We start from the raw sequence: 23,487 nt of genomic DNA, 5'->3' as shown, positions 1-23,487 counted from the left end.
GTGCTACTTTGGTGCGTAGACGTTCCCTCGCAGCGCCTATTTCGATGTGGTGCTGCCCAACGTCGAAGTTGAACGTCGACGTTGCCAGCCCTGGAGGACGTGTAGACGTTATTCATTGAAATAGCTTATTTCGATGTAGCATGCACGTGTAGACGTAGCCTATATAGCATAGTTCATTGGCTAAGTTCAAAACAAACAAAATAAACAAACAAACAGTTATTTATCCTGATATTGACGAAAGCCTGGAATATGTTCCATACAGATATCACAGGACCACCTAATGGCATCCGAGACCATTAGCTGTTGCTTAAGGGGAGCATAATGATGGCTAATACTACAGGCCTCTCAAAAACTGCTTCATTACAGGGATCCCAGGCCCTCAGGGCTCCCACCAGCAAAGTGTGGACTTCCACTTTATAACCTCACGTCCTCAAAGCATTCATCAAAAGCGCATACTTCTTGATCTTCTTTACTCTTGCTTCACAAAAAGCTGCCGACCGATTTTCAAAAGCAATAGACACGTCCACCATAATAGTCTCCTTCGACAACACATCCGTTATAACAATATACGTACACTATTAGTACTTGGAATAGCTGAATCCACTGCAACTTTACCTAAGGCTGCCAGAAGGGCCTTGACAAGTTGATCCTGAATCACATTATGACCTAGCTGGCAGGCCCTCGAACGGATCAGGCATCCACAAGGAACATGGGGCAGAGCCTCGTTAGAGAATCCACATCTCCTATACCTCTTATCTCGCCTTCCATGGCAAATAACTCCAGTAAGAGAAACACAGTGGTGTTTTATGCATTGGGCTTGGCTTAGCTTACTAGTAACATCAAACATCCTGCCTTGATCTAGTTTTCTATTTAAATCCTCAGCATAATGTCAACAAAGAGTGTCTTAAAGACCCTCTCTAACAAGGTTCTGGTCATTGAGATCATCATGGTACACTCTTCACTCGTCATGCAGGAGACCAACATACCCAGTTCCCATGTTCACTGAGTTCCTCACACTATACTTGATCTTAGCCAAAAGGCCGAGAAGCAATACTCACTGCTCCACCTTTTACGCAGCCCACCCATCTGGACGCTTTTCCACGTCACGACAACTCAGCCCATGCCTCACGTGGAAGCACCGCAACAAGATTTTCACAGATCAGCACGTAACCTACTTGCTTCATCCCACACCTCCCTTCTAGCTGCTCAAAGCAAAGCCTCTCTCACCTGATAATTCAGCTTTAAAACTAGTTATTCCACCAGACCTGCTAGCTGCCTGTCTGGTGGTTGTTTCACTTGCTAATTGATCACCTAATAACTGTAGAACCTGTAACTTCACAAACCCGTAACTGTAGAAGAGATACCCGCCACTGTGAGAACTCCATCGATGCGCCCCAGCTCCAACGGCTCTACCGGACCAACTGCCCCAACGCCACAAGAGAGAAATCCTAGATGAGGTCTCTTCCCACTGCGCTATTCCAACTAAAATGCTCTATGACTACTTCTTGGCAGTCTGACCACATGGCTCAGCCCAGCTCCACCTGCCCAGACTGCCTTCAAGACCTCCCGCACATTGAGGACTCAGACGACCTCGAGAGGGACTTTACCCCTAAGGAGGTGCAAGCCTGGCTGAACAAGACCACCCACACTGCCTCTGGGAGAGACAGCATCAGATACCAACTCTTGAAGAAAAGGGACCCTGGCGCTCGCCACTATCTACAACGGCTGCAAGCAATTCAGACGCATCCCTGGCTCTTGGAAGGTGTCCATGACGGTCGTCATCCACAAGAAGGGTGACTGTGATGACCCAAGCAACTGGAGGCCTATCTCCCTGCGCAGCACCCTATACAAGCTCTACGTCAGCTGCCTCGCCACACGGATCACAGACTGGGCAGCGAGTGGTGGTACAGTCAGCGTGTCCCAAAAGGAGTTCATATCCTGCGAGGGCTGCCATGAGCACAACTTTGTGCTCCAGACGGCCCTGCAAGAGGCCAGGAGGTCCAAACAGGCAGTGCGTGGTGGCCTGGCTTGACCAGACAAACGCCTTTGGGTCTGTCCCACATCAACACATCTTTGACACCCTGACGGAATTTGGAATGCCAGATGCCTTCCTCCAACTTCTGAAGGACCTGTACAAGAACTGCACTACCACCATCCGCTCCATAGACGGAGAGACAGCCACCATCTGCATCTGCCGCGGGGTGAAACAGGGCTGCTCGCTCAGCCCCATCATCTTCAACCTGGCCATGGAGCTGCTTCTACGAGCCATTTCGCGTGGCCAGACTGGACTCAATCTACATGGCGAGAATGTTAACGTCCTGGCATATGCAGACAACCTGGTGTCGATCGTGGACGACGCTGGGGGCCTCCAGCAGATGCTGGAAGTGTCTGGAGGAGCTGCGGAGCGGAAGGGCCTACGGTTCAACGCTAAGAAGTGCGCCTCCCTCCACGTAGGTGGTGGCCACAAACCCCCTTGTGAGACCAGAGTTCCTGATTCAGGGGGAGCCCATGGCCACGCTCAAAGGACAGCACTAGCAGCACCTGGGGACCCCCGCTGGAATCCGGATACAGCAGACCCCCGAGGACACCATCTCCAGGATACTGCATGACGCCGAACGTAGAGACGAGTCCCTCCTTGCCCCTGGGCAGAAGATTGACACTATTAATACCTTCCTGATTCCCCACATCTCCTTTGTCCTTCGGGGATCTGCTGTGGCCAAAGGACCCCCTGACCAAGGCAGATAAAGCCCTGAGAAGGCTAGTGAGGAAGTGGCTCTACCTCCCCCAGAGGGCCTGCATGGACATCATTTACATCTCTCACAAACAAGGAGGCGCCAATGTTCCCCGCATGGGGGGCCTGTGCGATGTGGCAGTAATCACCCACACGTTCTGCCTGCTGACCTGCCCGGCCCCTAGAGTGCGATGAATCGCAGAGAAGACCGTAAAAGATGTCGTCTGGAAATGAATCGCTAGAGCTCCCACTGACCAGGGTGTTGAGACGTATCTGAGCGGATCCCTGGAGGCCGAGTTCGGGAGGGATGAAGGAGACTTGCCCTCCCCTATGGTCCCGGGCTCGCAAAGCTACCCACCGCCTCCAGAAAAGGATCGGCTGCCGCTGGATCTGGTGCGAGAAGCATGAAGTGGGTGTGCTGATCCCACGCCCCCTGGGTGAGGATCATGCTACCACCACCCCAGCAGTCAGGACCATGCTGGAAAAGGGTCCTCAAGGCCACCATCCGCTGACACTATGCTGAGGACCTAAAGAAAAAACCTGACCAAGGCAAAGTGTTTGAGGTCACCAGCAAATGGGATACCAGCAACTACTTTTTACACGCCGGTAATTTCACCCACTTCACAGATTGGCGTTTCAATCACCTGGCACAATTGAACTGCATCCCCGTCAAAGGAGCCATCCGCCAACGTGTGAATTGAGGTCCACAGTTACACTGACCAGGGCTGGGACAAGGGAGCAATCCTGAACCCTGTGCCCCAGCGCCTTTCCGTTTGTGTGCCTGTTTCCACGATGTGCACTTACCCCAATAAGGCAGTGCCTTTCCCCTCCTTTATGGATGAATGAGATGAGCCACTCACCAGGTCTGGGACTAGGACTGGGCATGTCCTGCTTTAGAATTGCTGCATATATCATTGACCAAGCCTGGAACTTAAGTTGACTCCAGCCGCACCAAGGCTCCCAGCACGAGGAGTCCCTGAAAGCAAGGAGGGGGGCGTCCCATGGAACCTTGTGGCTCAATGATTAGGCCTCTCTTATCCTGACCCTTTTCCATGACTGTCCAGTCTGAACCTTGTGACCCAGAGGACTTGCATGGTTTCTTTCCCTATAGCCTCCATGGCACCCCTTCCGAACGTTCAGAGCTAAGTGGGACTGTCAGACTGTTAGGACGCTGCTTTGAGCAGTGCCCTCAGTCTTGGTCACCTAATCCTTAATAAGCCACTCCTGTCCGAGTGCCCCATGTGAACTGAGGTAATGGGGGACAGGGGGTCCCAGCAGGTCCCAGCCCCGCCAAAAGACACCCTAGCATACTCAATGTATGCTCATTATGGCCATAAAGTGTGTGTGGTTTTGGATAAGTGGAACTGGTATACAGAAATGATCCTTCGAACCAATTTCCTCTAAAGGGTACATTTGACTTAGATAAAATTATTTCTCTGCTGAGGGCAGTAGAATCAAAAGGTAGCAACGTTTCTCAACCTCAGTGGGATGTGTATTTTGATTAGTTTCTTCATACCAATAAGAGAAAACATCCAAGCGCTTAAATGAATCCCACGTTAGGAGTCTTAAGGACTCCAATAATAAACTGAGGCTGCAGGTAAGAAATTGAAACAACAAAATTAGACTGATCAGTGTGACCCTTCAAGTTTAAAACCAGGTCCTACAGGGCATGGTAAAGAAACTAAAACACTAAAACAAGGTAGAGCCCCTGCAAGTCAATCGCTGTGAATCCGTTATTAAACGGCTGGAGCAGAAGCTAAACTTTGCAGCCCATCAGGTCACAGCAGGAGAATGGTATCAAACACAAGTTAGGGGAGTAAGGAATATCGGGGCAGTTGCATCTGGGCTGTGAGAAACAGCTTTTTGGACAAAAGCCAAGACTATAAGACCTTGAAGAAACCGCCCAATGCTGAAAGCTGTTAGTTCAAGTTCTTTTTCCCAACCCCTTAAGTCTTTGTGGCACAGAGTGTAGTCATGCAAGCATTTATGTTGTGGTCTGTGTGTACATGTCATGGAGTTTTGTTTAAATTAATTGTCTTCCTAACAAGTGTTTGTGTCAGAATCTGATAACTTGTCCTTGGGGCAACAAAGAGCTGTTTTGGTTTTGTACTGCCAAGTGTCTGGCAATTAGAAAGAGAAGTTACTCGCCTGTGTAGTAACGATGGTTCTTCGAGATGTGTCCCCGTGGGTGCTCCACAGTAGGTGTCGGGCTTGCCCCGGCGCCGCAGATCGGAAATTTCCAGCAGTCTGTCGGGTCGCGCATGCGCCGATGCGCGTCGGTCCTTTGCGCGCTTACGGTCACTTGCGCGATCCGGTCCCCGCCAGTTCCTGATCAACTCCTCCGGATGCTTCTGAAAAACACAAAACAGAGCTTCGAAGTGGGGAGGAACGTGTGGGTAGTGGAGCACCCACGGGGACACATCTCGAAGAACCATCGTTACTACATGGTGAGTAACTTCTCTTTCTTCTTTGAGTGGTCCCCGTGGGTGCTCCACAGTAGGTGACTACCCAGCAGTGACCCCAAAAAAGGAGGTGGGTACCTGATTTATGTGCAGCTTGCCCTTGAAAGGACTGCTGTCAACAGGCGTGTATCCTCATCAAACACCCGGTGCATGGCATAGTGCTTGGCAAAGGTGTCGTAGGATGACCAAGTCGCCGCTCTGCAGATGTCTCTTAGCGCAATTCCCTTGAAGAAGGCCATCGATGCTGCCATCGCTCTAGTGGAGTGAGCCCTGGGCTGAACTAGCAGAGGGGTCTTGCGAAGCAATAACAGTTTTATGCAGGATATGATGTGGTTTGAAATCCTTTGTGAGGACAGGCCTTCCCCTTTCGACCTGGGTGCGAGGGACACCAGGAGTCTGCCCATTTTCCGGAAGGGCTTAGTCCTGTCTATGTAAAAGGCCAATGCCCTCCTCACATCTACTAAGTGTAGCCACGCCTCTTTGCTGGAGTTGTGAGGCTTAGGATAAAACGAGGGTAATACTATTGGTTCGTTAATGTGGAACTCTGAGGAAACCTTTGGAACGACGTCTGGGTGTAATTGTAAGATCACCGCTTCCTTTGAGAACACTGTGCAAGGTGGCGTCGCCATTATTGCTGCAAGTTCGCTCACCCTAAGGGCTGACGTAATCGCAAGAAGGAAGGTTGTCTTCATGATAAGTAACTGGAGGGGGACCATGGCCAATGGCTCAAAGGGTGGTCCCGACAGCGTGTGGAGGACCAAGTCCCAACTCCATGACGGCGGTAGCAGTTTCCAAGGGGGGTATAGGTTTGCAAATCCCTTCAGGAATCGAGGGACGACCGGATGGGTGAATATGGTTGGCCCTTCCTCTTTGCGTTGAAAAGCTGATATAGCCGCGAGATGGACCTTGAGTGAGGATAGGGAGAGTCTGTCTCGTTTGAGCTCCAGCAGGTAGTCTAGAATTACAGTTATAGGGAAATCCAGAGGAGCTAACTGCTTGGAAGAGCACCAGGAGGTAAATCGCGTCCACTTCTGCTCGTAAGTGCTTCTGGTGGAGGTCCTCTGACTGCACTCCAGGGACTTGTTTCACTCCCTCTGAACATGTGCTCTCTAAGGCGCTGAGCCATGGATTAGCCACGCCTGTAGGCGGAGTCCTTGAGGATGTGGATGTGCTATGGACCCCCTGTGTAAGAAGTTCCAGTACTGCCGGTAGGGGAAGTGGCTGGCGGCAGAGGGAACCATTGCTGTCGGTCCCAGGTTGGGACTATGAGTATCATGTGTGCTCTCTCCCTTTTGGCTTTCTCCAAAACCTTGTGGATGAGTGTTGTGGGAGGGAATGCAGAGAGTAGAGGGCCTTTCCATGGGATCATGAAGGCGTCCCCCAAGGATCCCTGCCCTGTGCCCGCTCTGGAGTGATACTGGGGGCATTTCTTCTTGTTGTGAGTGGCAAATAAATCGATTTGGGGAAACCCCCCATTTGTGAAACACTCGTTGGAGCAGGTCGGAACGGATCTGCCACTCGTGCGTGAGCACAAAGCATCTGCTGAGTTGGTCCGCCTTTATGTTGTGGGCGCCCCGTCAATATGGGGCTTTTAGGATTATATTGTTGGCAATGCACCAGTTCCACAACCAGACAGCCTCCGCGTAGAGCGCACGAGATCTGGCCCCTCCTTGTCCGTTGATATAAAACATGGTGGAGGTGTTGTCGGTATTTATCCCTGACTACTTTGCTGTGCAGGTAATTTCGAAAATGCCTGCATGCATTGAACACTGCTCTGAGCTCTAGTATGTTTACATGCAGTGTCTTTTCCATGGGGAACCATAACCCTTGAGTAACTTCGTTGCTGATGTGCACTCCCCATCCCATATGGGATGCATCGGTCGTGAGAAAAATGGTAATTTGCGGTTGGCAAAAAGGCACCCCTACTAGTAAGTTCTTGGGGTCTGCCCACCATGCCAGTGACCTTCGCACTTCCATTGTGGGCAATACTGCCCTGTGGATGGTATGGGCTATTGGTTTGTAAATGCTCGCCAACCAATGCTGCAGGCCTCGCATATGCAGCCTCGCGTTCTGTACTACAAACGTGGTGGTCGCCATGTGCCCCAACAGTTGTAGACATGTTAGGATTGGGACCATGGGGCTGTATGTTATTACTTGTACCAGGGATTTGATGGTGCGGAAACGGGCATCGGGCAGGTATACCCTTGATGTAATAGAGTCTATGCGCGCCCGTATAAACTCTATTTTGCATGGGCTCGGTCTTTGACTTTGAGAGGTTGATGATTAGGCCCAACGAGGCAAAATGTGTTTGTAGTGATGTGTATCATGCGTAAGACGTCTGCTTTCGAGGTCCCTTTCAGTAGGCAGTCATCTAGCTTTGGAAAAATGAAGACACCTTGTCTGTGTAGGTATGCTGATACTACCGCCAGCGTTTTGGTAAAAACTCTGGGTGCCGAAGGGAGACCGAATGGAAGAACTCTGTATTGGAAATGCTCTCTGCCTACTGTGAACCAGAGAAAACGTTTGTGTGCTGGATGAATTGCTATATGAAAGTACACGTCCTGTAAGTCGAGGGCTGCAAACCAGTCTCCATCGTCCAGTGCTGTGATTACGGAAACAATTGTAGTCATTTTGAAATGCTGCTTGAGCAAATACTGGTTGAGGGCCCATCAATCTAGGATTGGCCTCCAGCCTCCTGTCTTCTTGTCTGTCAGGAAGTACCGTGAGTAGAAGCCTCTCTCTTGGAATTGTTCCGGTACTCTCTCCACCGCCCCTATGAACATGGTGGTCCACTTCCTGTTTTAACTTTCTATGGTGAGAGGGGTCCTTGAAAAAGGACCTGGTGGGAGGTTTCGGTGGTGGCAGTGATTGGAAGGGGATCGTGTACCCCGTGGCTATAATCTCCAATACCCATCTGTCTGTGGTGATGCTTTGCCATTGAGAGTAGAACTGTTTGAGCCAATGGTGAAACATGTGTTGAGATTGGCACTGAGAGATTGTCTTGATCTTGCAGTCCCCGACATACCCGTCAAACCTGATGTCTCAGGGTTTGCCCAGAGGGTGCGCAACCCTGCTGGGGGCGATGTCTAGGGGCCCTGTACTGCTGTTGGTGGCGCCCCTGGTCATATCCCCGTTGATATTGAGTATGCTATGGCTGGTAAGCATAACGCCTTTGCTGTGGGTAAAACTTCTTCCTCCTGTACGAGGGGGTGTATATACCCAGGGTCCTAAGTGTGGCTCTCGAGTCCTTGCTGGAGTGTAGGACCGAGTCGATTGAGTCTGCAAATAACTTCTGCCTATCAAAAGAAAGATCTGTGATTTTTACTTGCAGATCTCTGGGAATCCCAGATGTCTGGAGCCACGATTCCCTACACATTACTACCGTGGTGGCTTTGGAACAAGCCGCTGCGTCCGCTACATCCAAGGCAATTTGAACTCCTGCTCGTGAGGCCACGTAGCCCTCTTGGACGATCGCTTTGAGGGCCGGCTTCTCGTCCTCTGGAAGAAAATCCACGAGGGAAGTAAGTCTGGAATAATTGTCGAAATTGTGGTTCGACAAGTGAGCAGCATAATTTGCTATCCGCAGCAGTAAAGTAGATGAGGAGTAGACCTTTCTGCCGAGTAGGTCTAATTTCCTTGTGTCCTTATCTGATCCCCCTGACCTACATTGGGGCGTCTTGGCTCTATGTTGCGACGATTCGACCACCAGGGAATTCGGCTGTGGATGGCTCAACAGAAATTCCATGCCTTTTGCTGGGACAAAATAGTTCTTATCGGCCCTCTTATTTGTAAGAGGGATGGAAGCTGGAGTCTGCCATATGTTGGTGGCCGATTCCATAATTGCTTCATCCAATGGGATGGCCGTCTTGGATGAAGCTGGGGGTCTCAGATTTTTCAGGAGCTTATGATGTTTCTCCTGCACCTCTGCTACTTGAATGTCCTGTGTTTGTGCTACCCTCTTGAACAATCCTTGAAACTGTTTAAGGTCGTCCGGAGGAGAGAGATCCCCAGGGACAACTGCCTCATCTGGGGAGGACAAGGAGGCGTCGCTTTGATACATTTCCTCTAAATCCTCAGGTTCCTGACTCTGTTTGTATGTTTGTTCTTTTGAGGGGTCTGGATGGGGGTCCAGGTCCTTTGGAGCACTCTCTGGCTGGGAAAGCTGCGATGTTCCCCCAGGGTGAGACTGTGTGCTGGGGTGTTGGCGAGGCATGGACAGGGATCTACCCCGAGATCCAGACCCCCTGTGCCGGTGTCCCGTATGGTAACGGCGGCCATAACAACAGGGCCAAGGGCCCGGTGATGGGGACCTGGACCACGACCGGAAAGTGTAGATGTGACGCGTGGAAGGGCGTGATTGCCGAGACGACGTTGACAATGGCGGGGATCCTCTGTGATAGTACTCATAGGAATCCCTGCTGGAGGTTGGTGAAAGATGTCCAAGCCAGGGGGATGGTGGTTGAAGGAACAGAGATGGAGGTCTAAGGTGGGCTGTTGGAGTTGCTGCCCGGTTTATCTCAGGGGGGAGAGCGAGGTGATAATGGCAACCCAATGACCTCTGGAGGAGGACTGCGGTGCCGGGTCTTGGTCTTCGCTTTTCCCTGTTCCTGAGCCGTAGGTGTTCCCACCAGTGCCGGGGACCTCGGCACCATAGTCGGTGCCGCACTCAGTTCTGCTGTGCGCGGTGCCACGCAGGTAGTCTCCTCCGGCACCGTTGGGCCCCGTGCCGGGTACCCTCACTCCGGTGGCGTCGGTGCCGCAAGGCTCGGTGCTGTGGGAGCCCGTGCCACCAATTCCGGTGCCTGCAGGGCCCTCGGTGCTGACTCCTTAACAGTCGGAGGCCCTTGCATGGGTACATGCGCTGCAGCCTTCCTGCTATGAGAAGCCAGCGGGCTGGGGCCCTGTGCTCCACTCGTCCCGCTCATGGAAGTTACTGGCAGGGATCGAGCTGGTGAAACCTTCTTCTTTTTCTGCACAGAGGTGGTTAGGGAAGCCGCCTTCCTCTTGTGCGACCCCGAGGATCCCTCCTTGTGAGGCTTCTCCAATGGTCCAGGCTGGAGGGCCTTATCAAACAGGAACATTTTCAGCCTAATTTCCCTGTCCTTTCGGGCTCTGGCTGTAAGCTTAGAGCAGTGAGGACATTTCTGAGGGATGTGGGCTTCCCCGAGGCAACGGATACATTTGCTATGCCCGTCTGAGGCAGGCATAGCCTCACAGCATGAGTCACGTTTCTTAAACCCGGGGAGGACATTGCTCGAATGTTAAAGTCTTTGAGTGCTAATAGAGCACTTAACAGTTATTCAGTCCAGTAACAGATAACAGAGAACGTTCGTGGCCTCAAGATAGCAGACCCGCCTGAGGCGGCCGCCTCCATACTTTTCCTTACACTCTTTCCTTTTTAACTATATAAACATCTAACAAACAACTTCAACTATAATAACTAAGCTATCAACTAATAACTATTAACAGTAAGTAAATCAGATTTTATCTTTCTCAGGCGTTGGAGCCGGAGTGGATTCCGTCTGCAGCCGTTGGCAGTTGAGAAGGAACTGGCGGGGACTGGATCGCGCACGTGACTGTAAGCGTGCGAAGGACCGACACACATCGGTGCATGCGCGACCCGACAGACTGCTGGAAATTTCCAAACTGCAGCGCCGGGGCAAGCCTGAAACCTACTGTGGAGCACCCACGGGGACCACTCGAAGAACAATCTATACAAATCTGCACTCATCCTTTTGTGCTTGGAGCTTCTTTGCTTTGTGACTGGTCTGGGGTAATTTTATTTGTCTGTTTGTGTGTCTTGTTTGTGTATCAATAAGGAGGGGATGCCTTCCGATATGGACACCTTCCAATATCAGAGAACAGAAGTTGTGTAAAACCTAAATAGGCTCACAGAGCTAAGTTTTCTGTTGTAAATTATAGAGGTAACATCAATATATAGAAATAATGGTGAGATGTACTTGAAATCCACCTGCTAAGGGTTACGCCCAGCAGGACCACAGGGATCTGCACTGTCTGGTAAGGCAAATATACAAGTAAGAAGGGTTTAATACCGATTTGCCAACAGCTGTTCTCAGCTTTAAAGTTAATCCAGGCAAACCCTACTGTGCCAAAGTGGAGGCAAAAATAGAGGGATTAATCCAAGATTTACTAAAGGACAGGGTCCTCATTAAGACCCAGAGCCCCTTCAATAGCCCAAATTTGGCCAATTCTAAAGAAATAAATGTACATTTCTGTAGTTCAGTAAAACTTGCTAAAAGAAGATAAGGGGTTTCCTACTGGAATTTAACTGCCCCAAATATATAAAAGGGAATGTAAGCTGTGTACAGCAGTGTAAAATTAGAGTAGTGCAATGCGTGTTTTTAAAAAAAAAAAAAAGTATGCACTTAACATGAGTGACCCTGTAATAACGTGCAAATGTACGATTGTCTTTTAATAAAGGGAAAGTCTTTAAGCAATGTTCAAAATGGTAATTAAAAACATCCCTCATGATAAAAGGTGTGCGTGTGTGGGGGATAGTCAAGGAGCCCACTCTCCTTGCTGTATTGGCAGCGAGTTAAAGCCTGTGTCCATAAAAAGAAACATTTTGACTATGAAAACAGGATTGGGCCCACACAGGTAAGCAACAGATAAAGAAAGCTACGGTCTGAGAGCCCTGAGGGCATATAAGCAGAAATAAGGGAAGTAAAAGTCAAAGGGAAAGTCAGATCCCTGTCATAACACCTTCAAAGGGTGAGATCTGAACTAGTAAAGTTTCCATTTTTGAGGAAGCAAAGCCTGTGATTAGAGGGAAAGAGTAAGTCACTAACTCTGAAGCATCTGGAGAAAATTCAAAGTAGCTTGCAGAGTTTGAAAAGAATTAAGCATATTTGTAAATGGAATATTTTAAGATGGAATCTGTATTTTAAGATGTGATCTGCCATCCCCAAAGGGGGTAGAAGAGTGTTCTTTTGTCTTTCAGAAACACGGAAAATCTGGCATTTACTGAACAACAACAACAACCTAAAACATCATGAATCCCCTTTCAAAATGAAGGGTGTGATTTTGTATTTTGTTTGTGTTTATCTTATTAATAGCATTAAGTGGTCTAAATTACTAAGTAACCATAAAAATACACATGGGTTCACAACGTTTCAGGAGAGGCAAAACCCAGAAAAAAAGCAAAAAAGGTAAACCCCACTGGTATAAGATTCCACCCAAAGTGCTTTAAAGCTTCAGCTCGCAGTTTTGCTGTCAAGGCCATGTGTTACTTGGTCTGGGGCTAGTAACAATGCAGTATCAGCTCCACAAACCAAATTGTCCAGCAGCTGCCCAGACTAATGAGCGTGGTGCCTAGCAACTCCACCTGCCCTCAAAATGTACTCTGTCAGGCAAACTAAAGGAAAAAGGTATGAAAACAGCTAAAACCTGATTCCCACATTAACTTGCTTACCTAAGTAACGGTGTTGTAGTGCCTAAACTCTTTACAAAGCAAAACGGTTCTTCCAGCCACACTATCAACACTTGGACCACCACCTGGCTGGTATTTACAAGAAACAAGGAAAACCTAGTAGCTGGGTACGTGGTGTGTTCCCAATATAAAGTAATTCCTTACCTAATATATATTTTGCCCAAGTGGCTGAACTTGTGGCCTTACTCACACTTGTAGCCTCGCCACAAGCAAACCCGTCAATATTTTTACTGATTCTCATTATGCCTTCGTTGTTCATAATTATGGTCAATTATGAAAGTAAAAAGGGTTTCTTGCCTCGGGGGTGGGGGGCGCTTGCAAATTAAAGATGGTCCATATGTTGCTGCCTTATTCAATGCCTTGCAGTTACAGTTAAGTGTGACGCTCATCAGGCTGCTCATGCTGAAGTTACACGTGGAAATGACTTGGCTGACTCAGCAGCTAAGGCTGCTGCCCTTCCCCACCCCCCTCGGGCCACTTTGCTATTTCCTGTCTTTACAGACTCCCAGTCTCCTATTGCAACATTTATTGATGTTGCACTATTCCAAGATCAGGCCCTAGATTTGGAAAAGGCCACCTGGAGACTGGATGGATGCCTTTTGCAACCTGACCCCCCTTTGGCGCTCCCCAGACAGCCACATGGTTGCACCCAAGGTCCTTCTCCCTTATCTTACTTACGTGCACCACGGCAGGACTCACATAAGCAAAGGGGGGAATGATTACTGCTGTTCAAACTGATTGGTACGGTCCAAATTTTCCCTCTACAGCCCAGCATTATTGCCAGGCTTGTCCAGTATGTCAGGCCCATAACGTTAGGAAACCTGTAAAGACCAAAAGGACAACACATCCCCCACCGTGGGGACCCTTTGTAAATGTCGATTGGTTTTACCCAAATGCCGAAATGTTGTACATATCAGTATGTACTTGCGAAAGTTTGTATGTTTTTGGGGTGTGTAGAAGTTTACCCTGCGACCAAAGCAGATACAAAAGCCGTAACCAAGATTCTGTTAAAGGACTTCCTCCTCAGGTTTGGAATCCCATTGACCATCAACAGTGATAGAGAGACTCATTTTACAGGTCAGATTAAGCAGGAGATATGTAATGCCTTGCAAATTCAGCAGAATTTTCGCTGCCTGTATCACCCACAATCAGCAGGAGCTGTGGAAAAACAGAATGGGATTCTGCAATGGAGTTCAGGGGTCCCCCTGCACTGCACCCCGTCTGCTGGCAGGAGTGACTCTCACTCAGCAGGTACAACAGGAGGTTTATTAGGCAACAGAGACCCAGTTTCTCACAGAAACATCAATACAGCAGTCAGAGACAGTCCTTCCAACCCGTCCTGGGGAAAAGACCCCGAGGGGTGCCCCTCTGGGGTGTAGCCTTCCCCCTCCTCAGGCTGGCTGCCTTCCAGCTCTCTCTTCCCCTAGCCTCTAACTGCTGTCATGTCCCCCCCCCCATTCAAAAACCAGCTCGTCTCCTCCCTCCTCTTTGTTCAGGGCAGAGGTGTTACCTGCCAGTTGTAGCCCCAGGGTCATCCTTAGCCACTGGGAGCTTCTCTGCTTGCCTCAGACATCCAGCCTGACTCACACATACACTCCCTCCTCACTCCATCACAGATTCTAAAGAACAAGCTTGCAAAATCAGTGCAGAAACTAGCCTAAAATGGGTAGATGCCCTACAATTAGCCTTGATGAGCGTAAGGTTTTAATGGGAAGGCCTACGAGGATCCTGGCCTCCCTACTGTTGTCAGCATCAAGAACTGGTATTCAGTTGGCTGACGAAGTGTTATTAAACTATTGTCAAGCATTACTGAAGTGTTTCGAGGCCTTCCATTCTCAGGTACAGGAAGCACTCCCTGGAGATCCCGAGCAGCCTTGCCATTCCCTGCCACTTGGAGACTAGTACATGTGAAAGTTCAAAGGAAAACTGCATTGGAGCCTTGCTGGAAACATCCATTTCAGATCCTCCTCACCACTAATGCTGCTGTTAAGCATCAAGGACTCCCTACCTGGCTCTACGCGTCTCATTTTAAGAGGACTACAGCTCCTGAGACTCCCAAAGATTGATGTACCCCCGTGCCAAACTCATGCTGTAAGGTGACGTGCTTGTAACCTCTCCCTTGCAACAAGAGGATTTGCCACTCCAGGTTAAAGAATGAAAGTATATTTGGGTTCTCTCTTCCTTAGGGCCCTGTATTCCGCCACAGCAGAGAATGTATTTCTATTGTTTCTAGAACAAATCAGACAAGACTTAAGTGTTTCTCATTGCTGGATCTGTAGCCATGTCCCCTTGCATTCTACTGGGGGTTTACCCATGATACCGGTTCCTTAAACACCTCTCAAATGATAACCTCCCATCTTTTTCCTGAAACCAAAGGTAACAAAACTCAGCAGGATATACAGTGTAACTGAACTGATTCTGTGCAATTGCTCTCCCCTGTAAAAGGACAATATTGCTGGATTTGTAATGGAACTATATATCCGGAAGGAAACAGCACTTGAAGTTAAATTCAAGGTAAATGGAGCTTGGATTTCAAACCATACACAAGATTGGAAATCCAATCGTACTCCATATGGCACTGGATTTACAGGGTATTATGAACAATGGATGAGTTCACCATGTCACCAGGGTTAAACTGCCTTGGCAGGCCATTATTTCGTAAGGCCTATAAGCATCTGCCTCCTGGCTGGGGAGGAGCTTATGTGGCTGGTGTTTACCCAGCAATTGCCGCCCAATGACAATTCCCCAAGAGAGGGCACTAGAAGACCTTCTGCATCCAGTAGCCTTCCAAAAGGCCAAAAAAATGCCCTCATCTGTGATATATCAGCTTGCAATATATAAGCACAGCAAGATAAAGTTGTGTGTTGTGATAGCTGTGCTAGAGCACAAAAGGAGGGAGGAGTGCGGCAGCAAAAGACCAGCAGCCTAGTAAAAGTTTGGTCAAGGTTTAGCCTGGCCTGAAAGGAACGATGGGCCTTACACTGAAGGGCTGCAGAGACGAGATGAGACCCAGAAGCTTCTAGCATACTGATAACGTCAAGCAGCTTTGAGATAAGCCAGACCCAGGCAGTTAAAAAACCTCCCATTCATGAGAATAAGCTTTGAAACTTCTGTTACTAAGTCGTGAGACTGTTTTCTTTTAAAGGTATAGATACCCACCCAAATTTGTATTCAGGGAGGCACCTCTAACTGGCCTGGGAAAACTGCCGGTTGGTGCTCTCCCCTGCAGCTGCTCGTATATTCTAATAAGAAGTCTCTGACAGTTTCTAACCAAACGCAAAGTGAAGCTTTGTTTCTTCCACACCATGGTGGACGTGTCCACCCTCTTTGAAAAGCAGTCAGTGGCCTTCCATGAAGCAAGGACAAAGAAGATGGAGAAACACACTCCTCTGGCGAATACCCTAAGGACACAGGGCTACAAAGTGGAAGTCTATGCCCTGGGCCCCTCACCACGAAGCGGTCTTCGAAGCCTGCAGTATCCGCCGCTGCTATGCCCGTCTCACGCAACAGCTAATGGTCTCGGATGCCATCAGGGATCCCAGGTTATCTACATGGAACATATTACAGGCCTCCGCCAATTCCAGGAGAAATAATCGCCCACCTACACTGGACTCATCCAAAAAGACTACACTACATAGAAAGGTGACCTTCTCCCCTCCTCCCCCCACCACTTTCCTTTCTCTCCTCTGCTGTGTGTTTCTTCTCCCTTACCCCTATCCAGGTAGAAAAATGAAGGCACAGGATGGCAGCGATGCAGAAAAATGCTCAGCCAGGGCCATTACTTCTTGCATCATGCATGGTTTCCTCCAGTTGCCACAAGGAGCCACCACCCAAGGAATGGGACCTTTCCTTGCCCCTTGGGTGGCACCTACCAGGACACTCACAAACTAAGAGCTTCCACTTCAACCATGACCCAGTCAATGTGGGACATGGATGATGAAGATGCACAACGAGAGACGAGCAAACAAGATGAAGGACAGGGCTAAGGAAGCATTGGCTTCCACCCACCTGGTGAACGATCACTGAAGGACTACTTCCCTTCCTTCTACGTCAACTGCAGAAGGAACGGACAGACCCCAAGTTAGGGAGCGTTGCACCCACTATCATAAGTGCTTTATGGACTCCTGGAAAGAGCTACACCTTAAGGGTGATGCCCACCCCTACCGGTTTGTGTGTCTGGCCCACCATTTCTGGCAGGGCTGGAGCACAGCTTGTAGGGAGACACCCAGGCATGATGTAAGCACTCGACTTCATGGTGGATCCACCACATCCTTGGGCCACTTGTTCTGGTGGCTAATACAGCATTTTTTCAGTCTGATGCTCCAGTGGGTGGAAGCGACACCCAGAGGTCTCATTCTGCCTTTGCCCGTGAAGAGCCCTCTCCTGGCACAAACCCTCTGGCCATGCAGACACTCAGCAACTGTAACTTCTAGTCACTTCTATTCATTAAGCTCCACGGACTGAGCTTCTCTCACCACTTCCTAGAAGGCAGGTTTTCTAGACCTCACTGGAGGCTGGTGGCTCTTCCACCGTGCCTTAGCACAGCATCTCCCAGGGCTGGTTACAGGGCAAAGGTGGAGTACATCAGAGCCTGCAGGGGAAGAGCTATACAGTATTAAAATGAGGGAATGGGTCTAGCCCTCCCACTTGCTGTCCCCTCCAGTGGGGGAAGGGGAGGGTTTGTTCTGGCCAGAGCAAATGGCTCCTGCACAAGCCAATCTGGTGGAAATAGTCATTTTAATAACAAGCTTTAGTACAAAATGAAAAGGCACATGAAATGGACCCGGTCCCACGGACAACAGGACGAGGGTTAATGGAAGGCGATCCCAAGTCATGAGCAGGAGGGGTCCACCTAGGCACATAGGGGCCCTTCTGTCTTGCTCTGGTCTTGGTGTGCCCTGCAGAAGGTGCTTGTTGGCTCAGCAGGTTCGCCTGTGCTTAGGCAGCTAGTGTTCTCTGCCCGCAGGCAGGTGCTGCCTCAGAGAACATGGGAACTAACCGGCCTTCAGCACTGGCACTTGGCTTTCAGTGGTACTGCTAGGGCTTGTCGCTCCCACACAGGCAGGACCTGGGTCCTGCCCCCCTTACCCCAGTCCCTGAGAAGAACCTCTCTGCCAGCACGGAGCTAGTTCTGCTGTTCGACACAGCAGCCGCGAGGTCTTGTGCAGTCCCGAGGTCTCTGGTATCAAAAGCAGATGTGCCCCCTGGTCTTATGTAAAGCCCATTGCACTGAGAGCTTTGGGCAGGGGGAAGGGAGGCTCCTGGTGTCCCCCAGATCCAAGGGTTACAGATCCTGCCGTGTTGAGGGTGGTTCTGCTGGGGTCGCCAAGGAGCACAGCCCAGCTCACGTCTGTGCTGAGAGCCTCTGGTGCCCAGAGGGCTCCCTCCTGCCCCGTAGGATGTCTGTGTGCGAGGTAAAACCCTAGCCCTGGCCTACTCCCCTCTGGAGCAGTGGCGGTGGGAGGAGCTGTGGACTGGAGATCAAAGAGCTTTGCCTGGGAGTGGGCCCATGTCAGGATCACCGCTCAGCCCACTGGCTTCTCTCACCACCAAGAGCCAGAAGGGCCAAGGGAAGACAAGCAGAGCAGCCTGAAGCACCTGGGAGGGGTAGGAGGCTTCTAGCATTCGCCTCTCCCCTGCTTGCGCTCTCTCTCTCATACGCCTGTCCAGAATGGGGGCTGCTCATCCCTCCCGGTCCCCTTACGGCCTCTGGGGCCGGGCACCAAAGATGGCCTCTGTCTCTGAGCTCCATTCAGGGTCGTTGCGCTGCAGCAGCTGGAACGGGGCTTCCCTTCTGCACTGCAGGAGCAGCAGGGCCAGCAGCAGACACCAGAAGAAGAAGTTCACCCAGGCGGCCGCCTGTCGGAGCGGGGAGAGGCAGACACAGCAGGAGGCAGGTGAAACACGACTATGTCTCGCCCTCCCTCAGACCCTTCCTCCAAAGCCCCAGTCCAGGTAGAGGCGGCCAGACCACTGGCACGTCCAGCTGTCTGTCCTGCCTGCTGTTTTATGTGCTCACGCCTGGCCCGCGGGGGACGCGAGTCCCTCCTTTCCCGAAGCAGGAGGGGGTTCGACTGCGTTCTAAGCACATCCCCCAGCACTGGGGTCACCACCATGCTCAACTCCTCTGTGGGCTGGCAGCCTGGGGCCCCAAAGCTGAGTGCGCCACCCCTCCCAAAGCGCGCAGGGACTGGCTGCTGAAGAAATGCCACCCACCTCCTTCCCCTTCACCACCCCTCCACAGTCTCCTCTCATGGGAGGTGGTCTGAAGTGGGGGGTTGAGAACAGAGGCTCCTCACAAGCTGCACGTTTCTCACAACTGCCGACCCTTCTTGCAAATCTTGGGGGCAGGAGTTCTGCTGTCCCCACCCCGGGTTAATTCTCACCTCGGCGCTGTAGAGATTGTCGTAGAACCTGGCTGTGTTATACTGGGGGAACCATGGCGCACGCTGGGCCTCTTGGCAGCTAGAGGGGAGTTAAGAGAGGACAGGACCAATTAGCTGATGAGCAAGAGGGGGGAGAAAAAAATCCCACAGGGGCCGACTTCTGCCCCCCCCCGGCTCAGTCTTTGTGCCAAGTCAGAGCCTGCGGCTGCAGGGAACCATGTGGCCTGCTGAGAGAGAGTCCTTCTGCACATGGGCAGTGCAATCCCCACCTCGCACAGCAGCCCACCTACTTTTGCACGAGCTTGGTCCGGAGGATGGACGAGCACAGGGAGTCCATCCCAACCCGGAGGATGCAGGCCGAAACCAGCAGGAAGAAGAGGATCACAGCAGAGACAACCAGGTTCATGGTGAGCCAAGTGCGATCCCTGGAACAGGATGGGTGAAAGATCAGGGGGACCAGACCAGGGAACTGGCTGGCTCTAACCGCCTGCTCCCCACCCGCTCCTTGTGCCCTCTGCTCACCACCGCCCCTCATCCATGCAGCAGCTATAAATGCCGTAGAGCAGCACAGAGAAGCAATACAGGGCAATGAGTATGGAGATGGCAGAGACGAAGTAACAGAGAGAGATGTTGCTGGCGCGGGACAGAACGATGGCTGTCCCATTCTTGTCCGTGGACCCGTAGAGGACACAGCGGCCGTCAAACTCCCCCTGGGAATGAGAGAGCAGAGACAGTGTCCTTGGAGGGCAGATGCCATTACACAGGGACAAGGACACTCCAACTCGGCAGCCTGGCCCTTGTTCCACAGCAAGGTACTGCGGCCCCAGTACCCCTGCCCAAGATTGGGGGTGGAGGAGGGGAAAAAAGGCTGAGGTACTCGCATGGCTGCCCTTACTACAGTTTCCACACTTGCACTAAAGTGCACAGGTATTTCGATGGCTCGCTCCCGTGGGAAGGGCTGTGCTCCCAGTCGAAGTTAGTTGCTTAAATAACGGTGAGGCTCTGAGCCAGAGACCTGAGGCATAGGGTGTGCCGGTCTCCTGGCTGGCGTCCCTGCAGACACACAAGCCAGCCCCAGTCGAGCTGGCACCACCACGGTGTGCTTTGTGCTGGGATTTCTGGGGTGTGGCCTGAGGTCCTGAGCACCTGGAGCTGCTTCAGGCACTGATCTGCAATGTACTGTGGGAGAGCTTGGCTCTCCTTCCCAGGCCCCTGCATGGAGCTGGTTGCACTGTGTTGCTGAGCCCCAGGGTGGGCACTCTGCCCCTTGCTTTGGAGCCGTACGAGAGGCCCCTTCAGCATGCCAGACCTCCAGGGTCTGCCTTCCTCCAGGGCAAGCCACGTAGCCTCCTTCAACTGCACCTCCGGGCTCCTGCTTTGCACCACGAGGGCCACAGAGCCAGGCTCATTGATGCTGACTGCAAGAGAAACTTGTCTACTCTTCAGGGATCAACGTCCCACTCCAAGCACCAGCAGTGACACCAGACACCGTTCACTGGTGCACGGCAGAGACCTGTAGGTTAGAGCGCTACTCATTCAGGTTAGCCCAGAGCCCAGCCCAGCCCAGCCCAGCCCAGCTGCAGTGAGCCCCACAGTCCAAGCTCCATCACTGCATCTGACTGCCATGGTGAGAGCCCTGACTCCTTCCTACAGCCTTTACCCTGTGCACTCCCTTGTTCTCTTTCTGGGGACTGGTGCTCTGCCTCCCTGGGGAAAGGTGGGGAAATCCCTGCCCCTCTAGGCCTGGGCTTGCTAGGCATCAAAGGCCAGGTGATTGGATTTACCATTGTCTGCTCAAATACCCTACTGATGTGGGGCCCAAGCCCCAAGTGAGTAGGCCACACCCAAACCAGGCCTGCCCCTGAGAGAAAGCAGCTCCTTTCCACCCCATTGGTAACAGTGCAGCACACCAGACTCAGTACAATACTGTGCTGCTTTGTCAAAGCTTGCTACAGTTTTGCTGAGGCTGTTGTGTCTCGGCACTTCCCAACTGCCCACTCCAACTGGGGGACAAGCTACGGAGTTGTTGAAGGAGACGTGTAACTCACCCAAGATCACTTGGAAGGGCCACAGCGGAGCGAGGGGATGTGCTAACTGAGTCATTCTCCTTTCTTCTCTGCACCAGCCACGCTAGGGGTAAAGGGCTGGGGCATTTACCAGCAAGGTCTGAATCCTGCCTGAAGCAGGCCCATGCCAACTAGCTAGTACCTCACAAGCTCCTGAGAGCTAAGGGGGAAGAATTTGCTCAGAATCCCAGTGGGGACCAGGTCCCAGATGCCCACCCCCTGGCTCTGTCACCTGCCCTCTGAGCTCGCAGTGCAGATGTGGGGAACCCGCAGCCCACGGCATGGCTGGATCTGACTGTCCATTCCCCTGCTCCCAGCCGGGCCCCACACCCCCAGTTCCCTACTGCACCCCCCTCCCACCCAGAGACCCCAACCACAGCACACTCCTGCACCCCCCCCCACACCAGGCCACTCCTAAAGCCCTCCCAGCCCCCCCATCACCAGCCTCCTCCTTCAACCTCCCTCTGCTCAGCCTCCCACCCAGACCCTGCACCCCCCCCCCGCCGGACCCCCACCCAATGAACTCCCTTTTGGCTCGGCCCCAGGGCGGGGGGGAGTGAACGACGTAGCCTGGCCTGTGGGAAGGCCTGAACCTCGGTCCTCCCCCCACATCCCGGGGACCCGAGCGCGGGGCGGGGCGGGAGGTTTTTCCTTCTCGCTTTACGTCGCCCCGAGCCTGACTCCGGGCCCGGCTGCCAACTTCTGGGCGCAGAGCAGCGCCAGGACGCCTGCGGGGCGGGGCGGGGCGGGAACCCTCCAGGCTCTCAGCTGACTCGCAGGCGCTCGGCGGGTGCCGCTCGCCGGCCAGATCGGCTGCTGGGCCAGGGCGGGGCCTCCCGGGCCCGGCTTCAATGACCCCCTGTCCCGCGGGCCGGGCCGGGCCGGGCCGGGCCGGGCCGAGAGGCGCTGTGTGCAAGGGGTGTGGAGCGGGGGCGCCGCTGCGACAAGTAGCTGCAGGGCACGAGCAGCCCCGGCAGGGGCCGCGCCCCCCAGCCTCCTGCCCCGCCTGGCGCGCCCCGGCCGGTACCTGGGTGACCGTGAGGGCGGAGGCGCTGATCACCCCGCAGAGGAAGGACGCCCCGTGCAGGGCCAGCTCCGCCAGCTGCAGCGCGGACACCGCCATGTTCCCTCGGCCAGCCGGGCCCGCCCCCGGGAGTCCCGCCCGCTCACGTGGCGCTTCCCCCTCCGTGCCCTAAATACCACCCGGCCGGCCTCGTTCTCGGCCCCGGCCCGGCCCGGCCCGCTCGCGGGCAGCCGGCACAACCCACCCGGCTACTTTCAGCGAGTCAGGGCTGGTCACGCTGCGCCCTGTCCACGCCCCGAAGTGGAGCGGGGCTCTGGGCTGCGCCGCGGAGCGAGCCAAAGACCCCAGCTCCCTGGAAGCGGCCAGCACGTCCCTCCAGCTCCTGGGGAAGGGAAAGCTGCGGCCATTCCTCCACAGCTCCCATTCGCCGCAAACCACAGCCGGGGGGGCCTGCTGGGGTAGACGTGATCCCCGGGAGCGCCCCCCGCCCTCCCTCTCCTGGCAGAGGCAGAGACCTGGCCAGGTTGGGGCTCCCACCTGAGGTGCCCCCCCCCCGCCCTTCTACGCCAAACTTTAACTGCAGGGCTGCAGCAGCGTGTGAAACAGACACGGGCAGGTCAGAGGAGCAGCGCGGTGACGTCGCTATTTCCCGCCAGAGCTCGTGTTGCCGGCTCGGGGTGGCCCCGCTTCCTTGGGCTTCGCTCCTAGCCCTCAGCAGCTGTAAAAGGCCTGTTCGTGTTTGGTCAAACGCCCAGCATTGGCCATACGCAGAGATGCAACCGCCCAGCTGAAAACATTCTTCACCCCGCCCGCACCCCTTTTCCACTGCGCTCTGCACGGGGAGGGGTTGCACCATTCCCAGACAACTCCCTTCTCGCAGTCGTGTTACCCTCTCTGTAAATTAACCAGTTGGTCCTCTCCTGGAAGATGAACTAATGGGCTGTCTACACAGCAGTTACTCCAAAACAGCAGCTATTTTAAAGTAACTTTCTTAACATCTACACACTGCAGCCACTATGTTGAAATAATATCAAAATAGCAGCTGGCTTATACCTCAGCGCACAAGGACTAGCCCCTATTTCAAAATAAGTCATAGCACGTCCATCCACTCGATATTTCAAAATCAGCCGCTACACCCCCAGAGCCTGTATTTTAAAACAGCTAATTGCTATTTCAAAATCCATTTTATATGTAACTTCTTTTGAAATAAACTCAGTGGTTTGAGCATTGGCCTGCTAAACCCAGGGTTGGGAGCTCCATCCTTGAGAAGGCTATTTAGGGAGTGGGGCAAATAGATGTCAGGGAGGGTGTTTGGTCCTCCAGAGGTCCCTTCCAGTTCTAGGAGATGTGCATCTCCAATTATTTTGG

General features: G+C 52.4%; 1 protein-coding gene across 1 annotated transcript; it reads right to left on the bottom strand.

The window, feature by feature from the left end:
• Nucleotides 1–17,361: 17,361 nt before the first annotated feature.
• TMEM179B (transmembrane protein 179B) lies at nucleotides 17,362–22,254 on the bottom strand. The gene is made up of 5 exons (XM_075005870.1): nucleotides 22,123–22,254; nucleotides 19,552–19,739; nucleotides 19,320–19,454; nucleotides 19,030–19,108; nucleotides 17,362–18,502 (listed from the first exon to the last, which is right to left on the bottom strand). The coding sequence occupies exons 1-5, from the start codon at nucleotides 22,216–22,218 to the stop codon at nucleotides 18,344–18,346; spliced, it is 657 nt and encodes a 218-aa protein (XP_074861971.1). The 5' UTR covers nucleotides 22,219–22,254; the 3' UTR covers nucleotides 17,362–18,343.
• Nucleotides 22,255–23,487: the final 1,233 nt, after the last annotated feature.

Source organism: Carettochelys insculpta, chromosome 11 (genome assembly GCF_033958435.1).
Source record: "Carettochelys insculpta isolate YL-2023 chromosome 11, ASM3395843v1, whole genome shotgun sequence".
NCBI classification, from domain to species: Eukaryota; Metazoa; Chordata; order Testudines; family Carettochelyidae; genus Carettochelys; species Carettochelys insculpta.
Note: the sequence above shows the minus strand (reverse complement) of the source record. Positions and strands in the feature narration are given on the sequence as shown.

Excerpts from the sequence above, each read along its gene's own strand:
- TMEM179B (XM_075005870.1), bottom strand. The coding sequence starts at position 22,218 with ATGGCGGTGTCCGCGCTGCAGCTGGCGGAGCTGGCCCTGCACGGGGCG. Across the intron at positions 19,740-22,122 it reads CCGCCCTCACGGTCACCCAG|GGGGAGTTTGACGGCCGCTG; the intron begins GTACCGGCCGGG and ends TCTCATTCCCAG. Across the intron at positions 19,455-19,551 it reads TGCATGGATGAGGGGCGGTG|GGATCGCACTTGGCTCACCA; the intron begins GTGAGCAGAGGG and ends ATCCTGTTCCAG.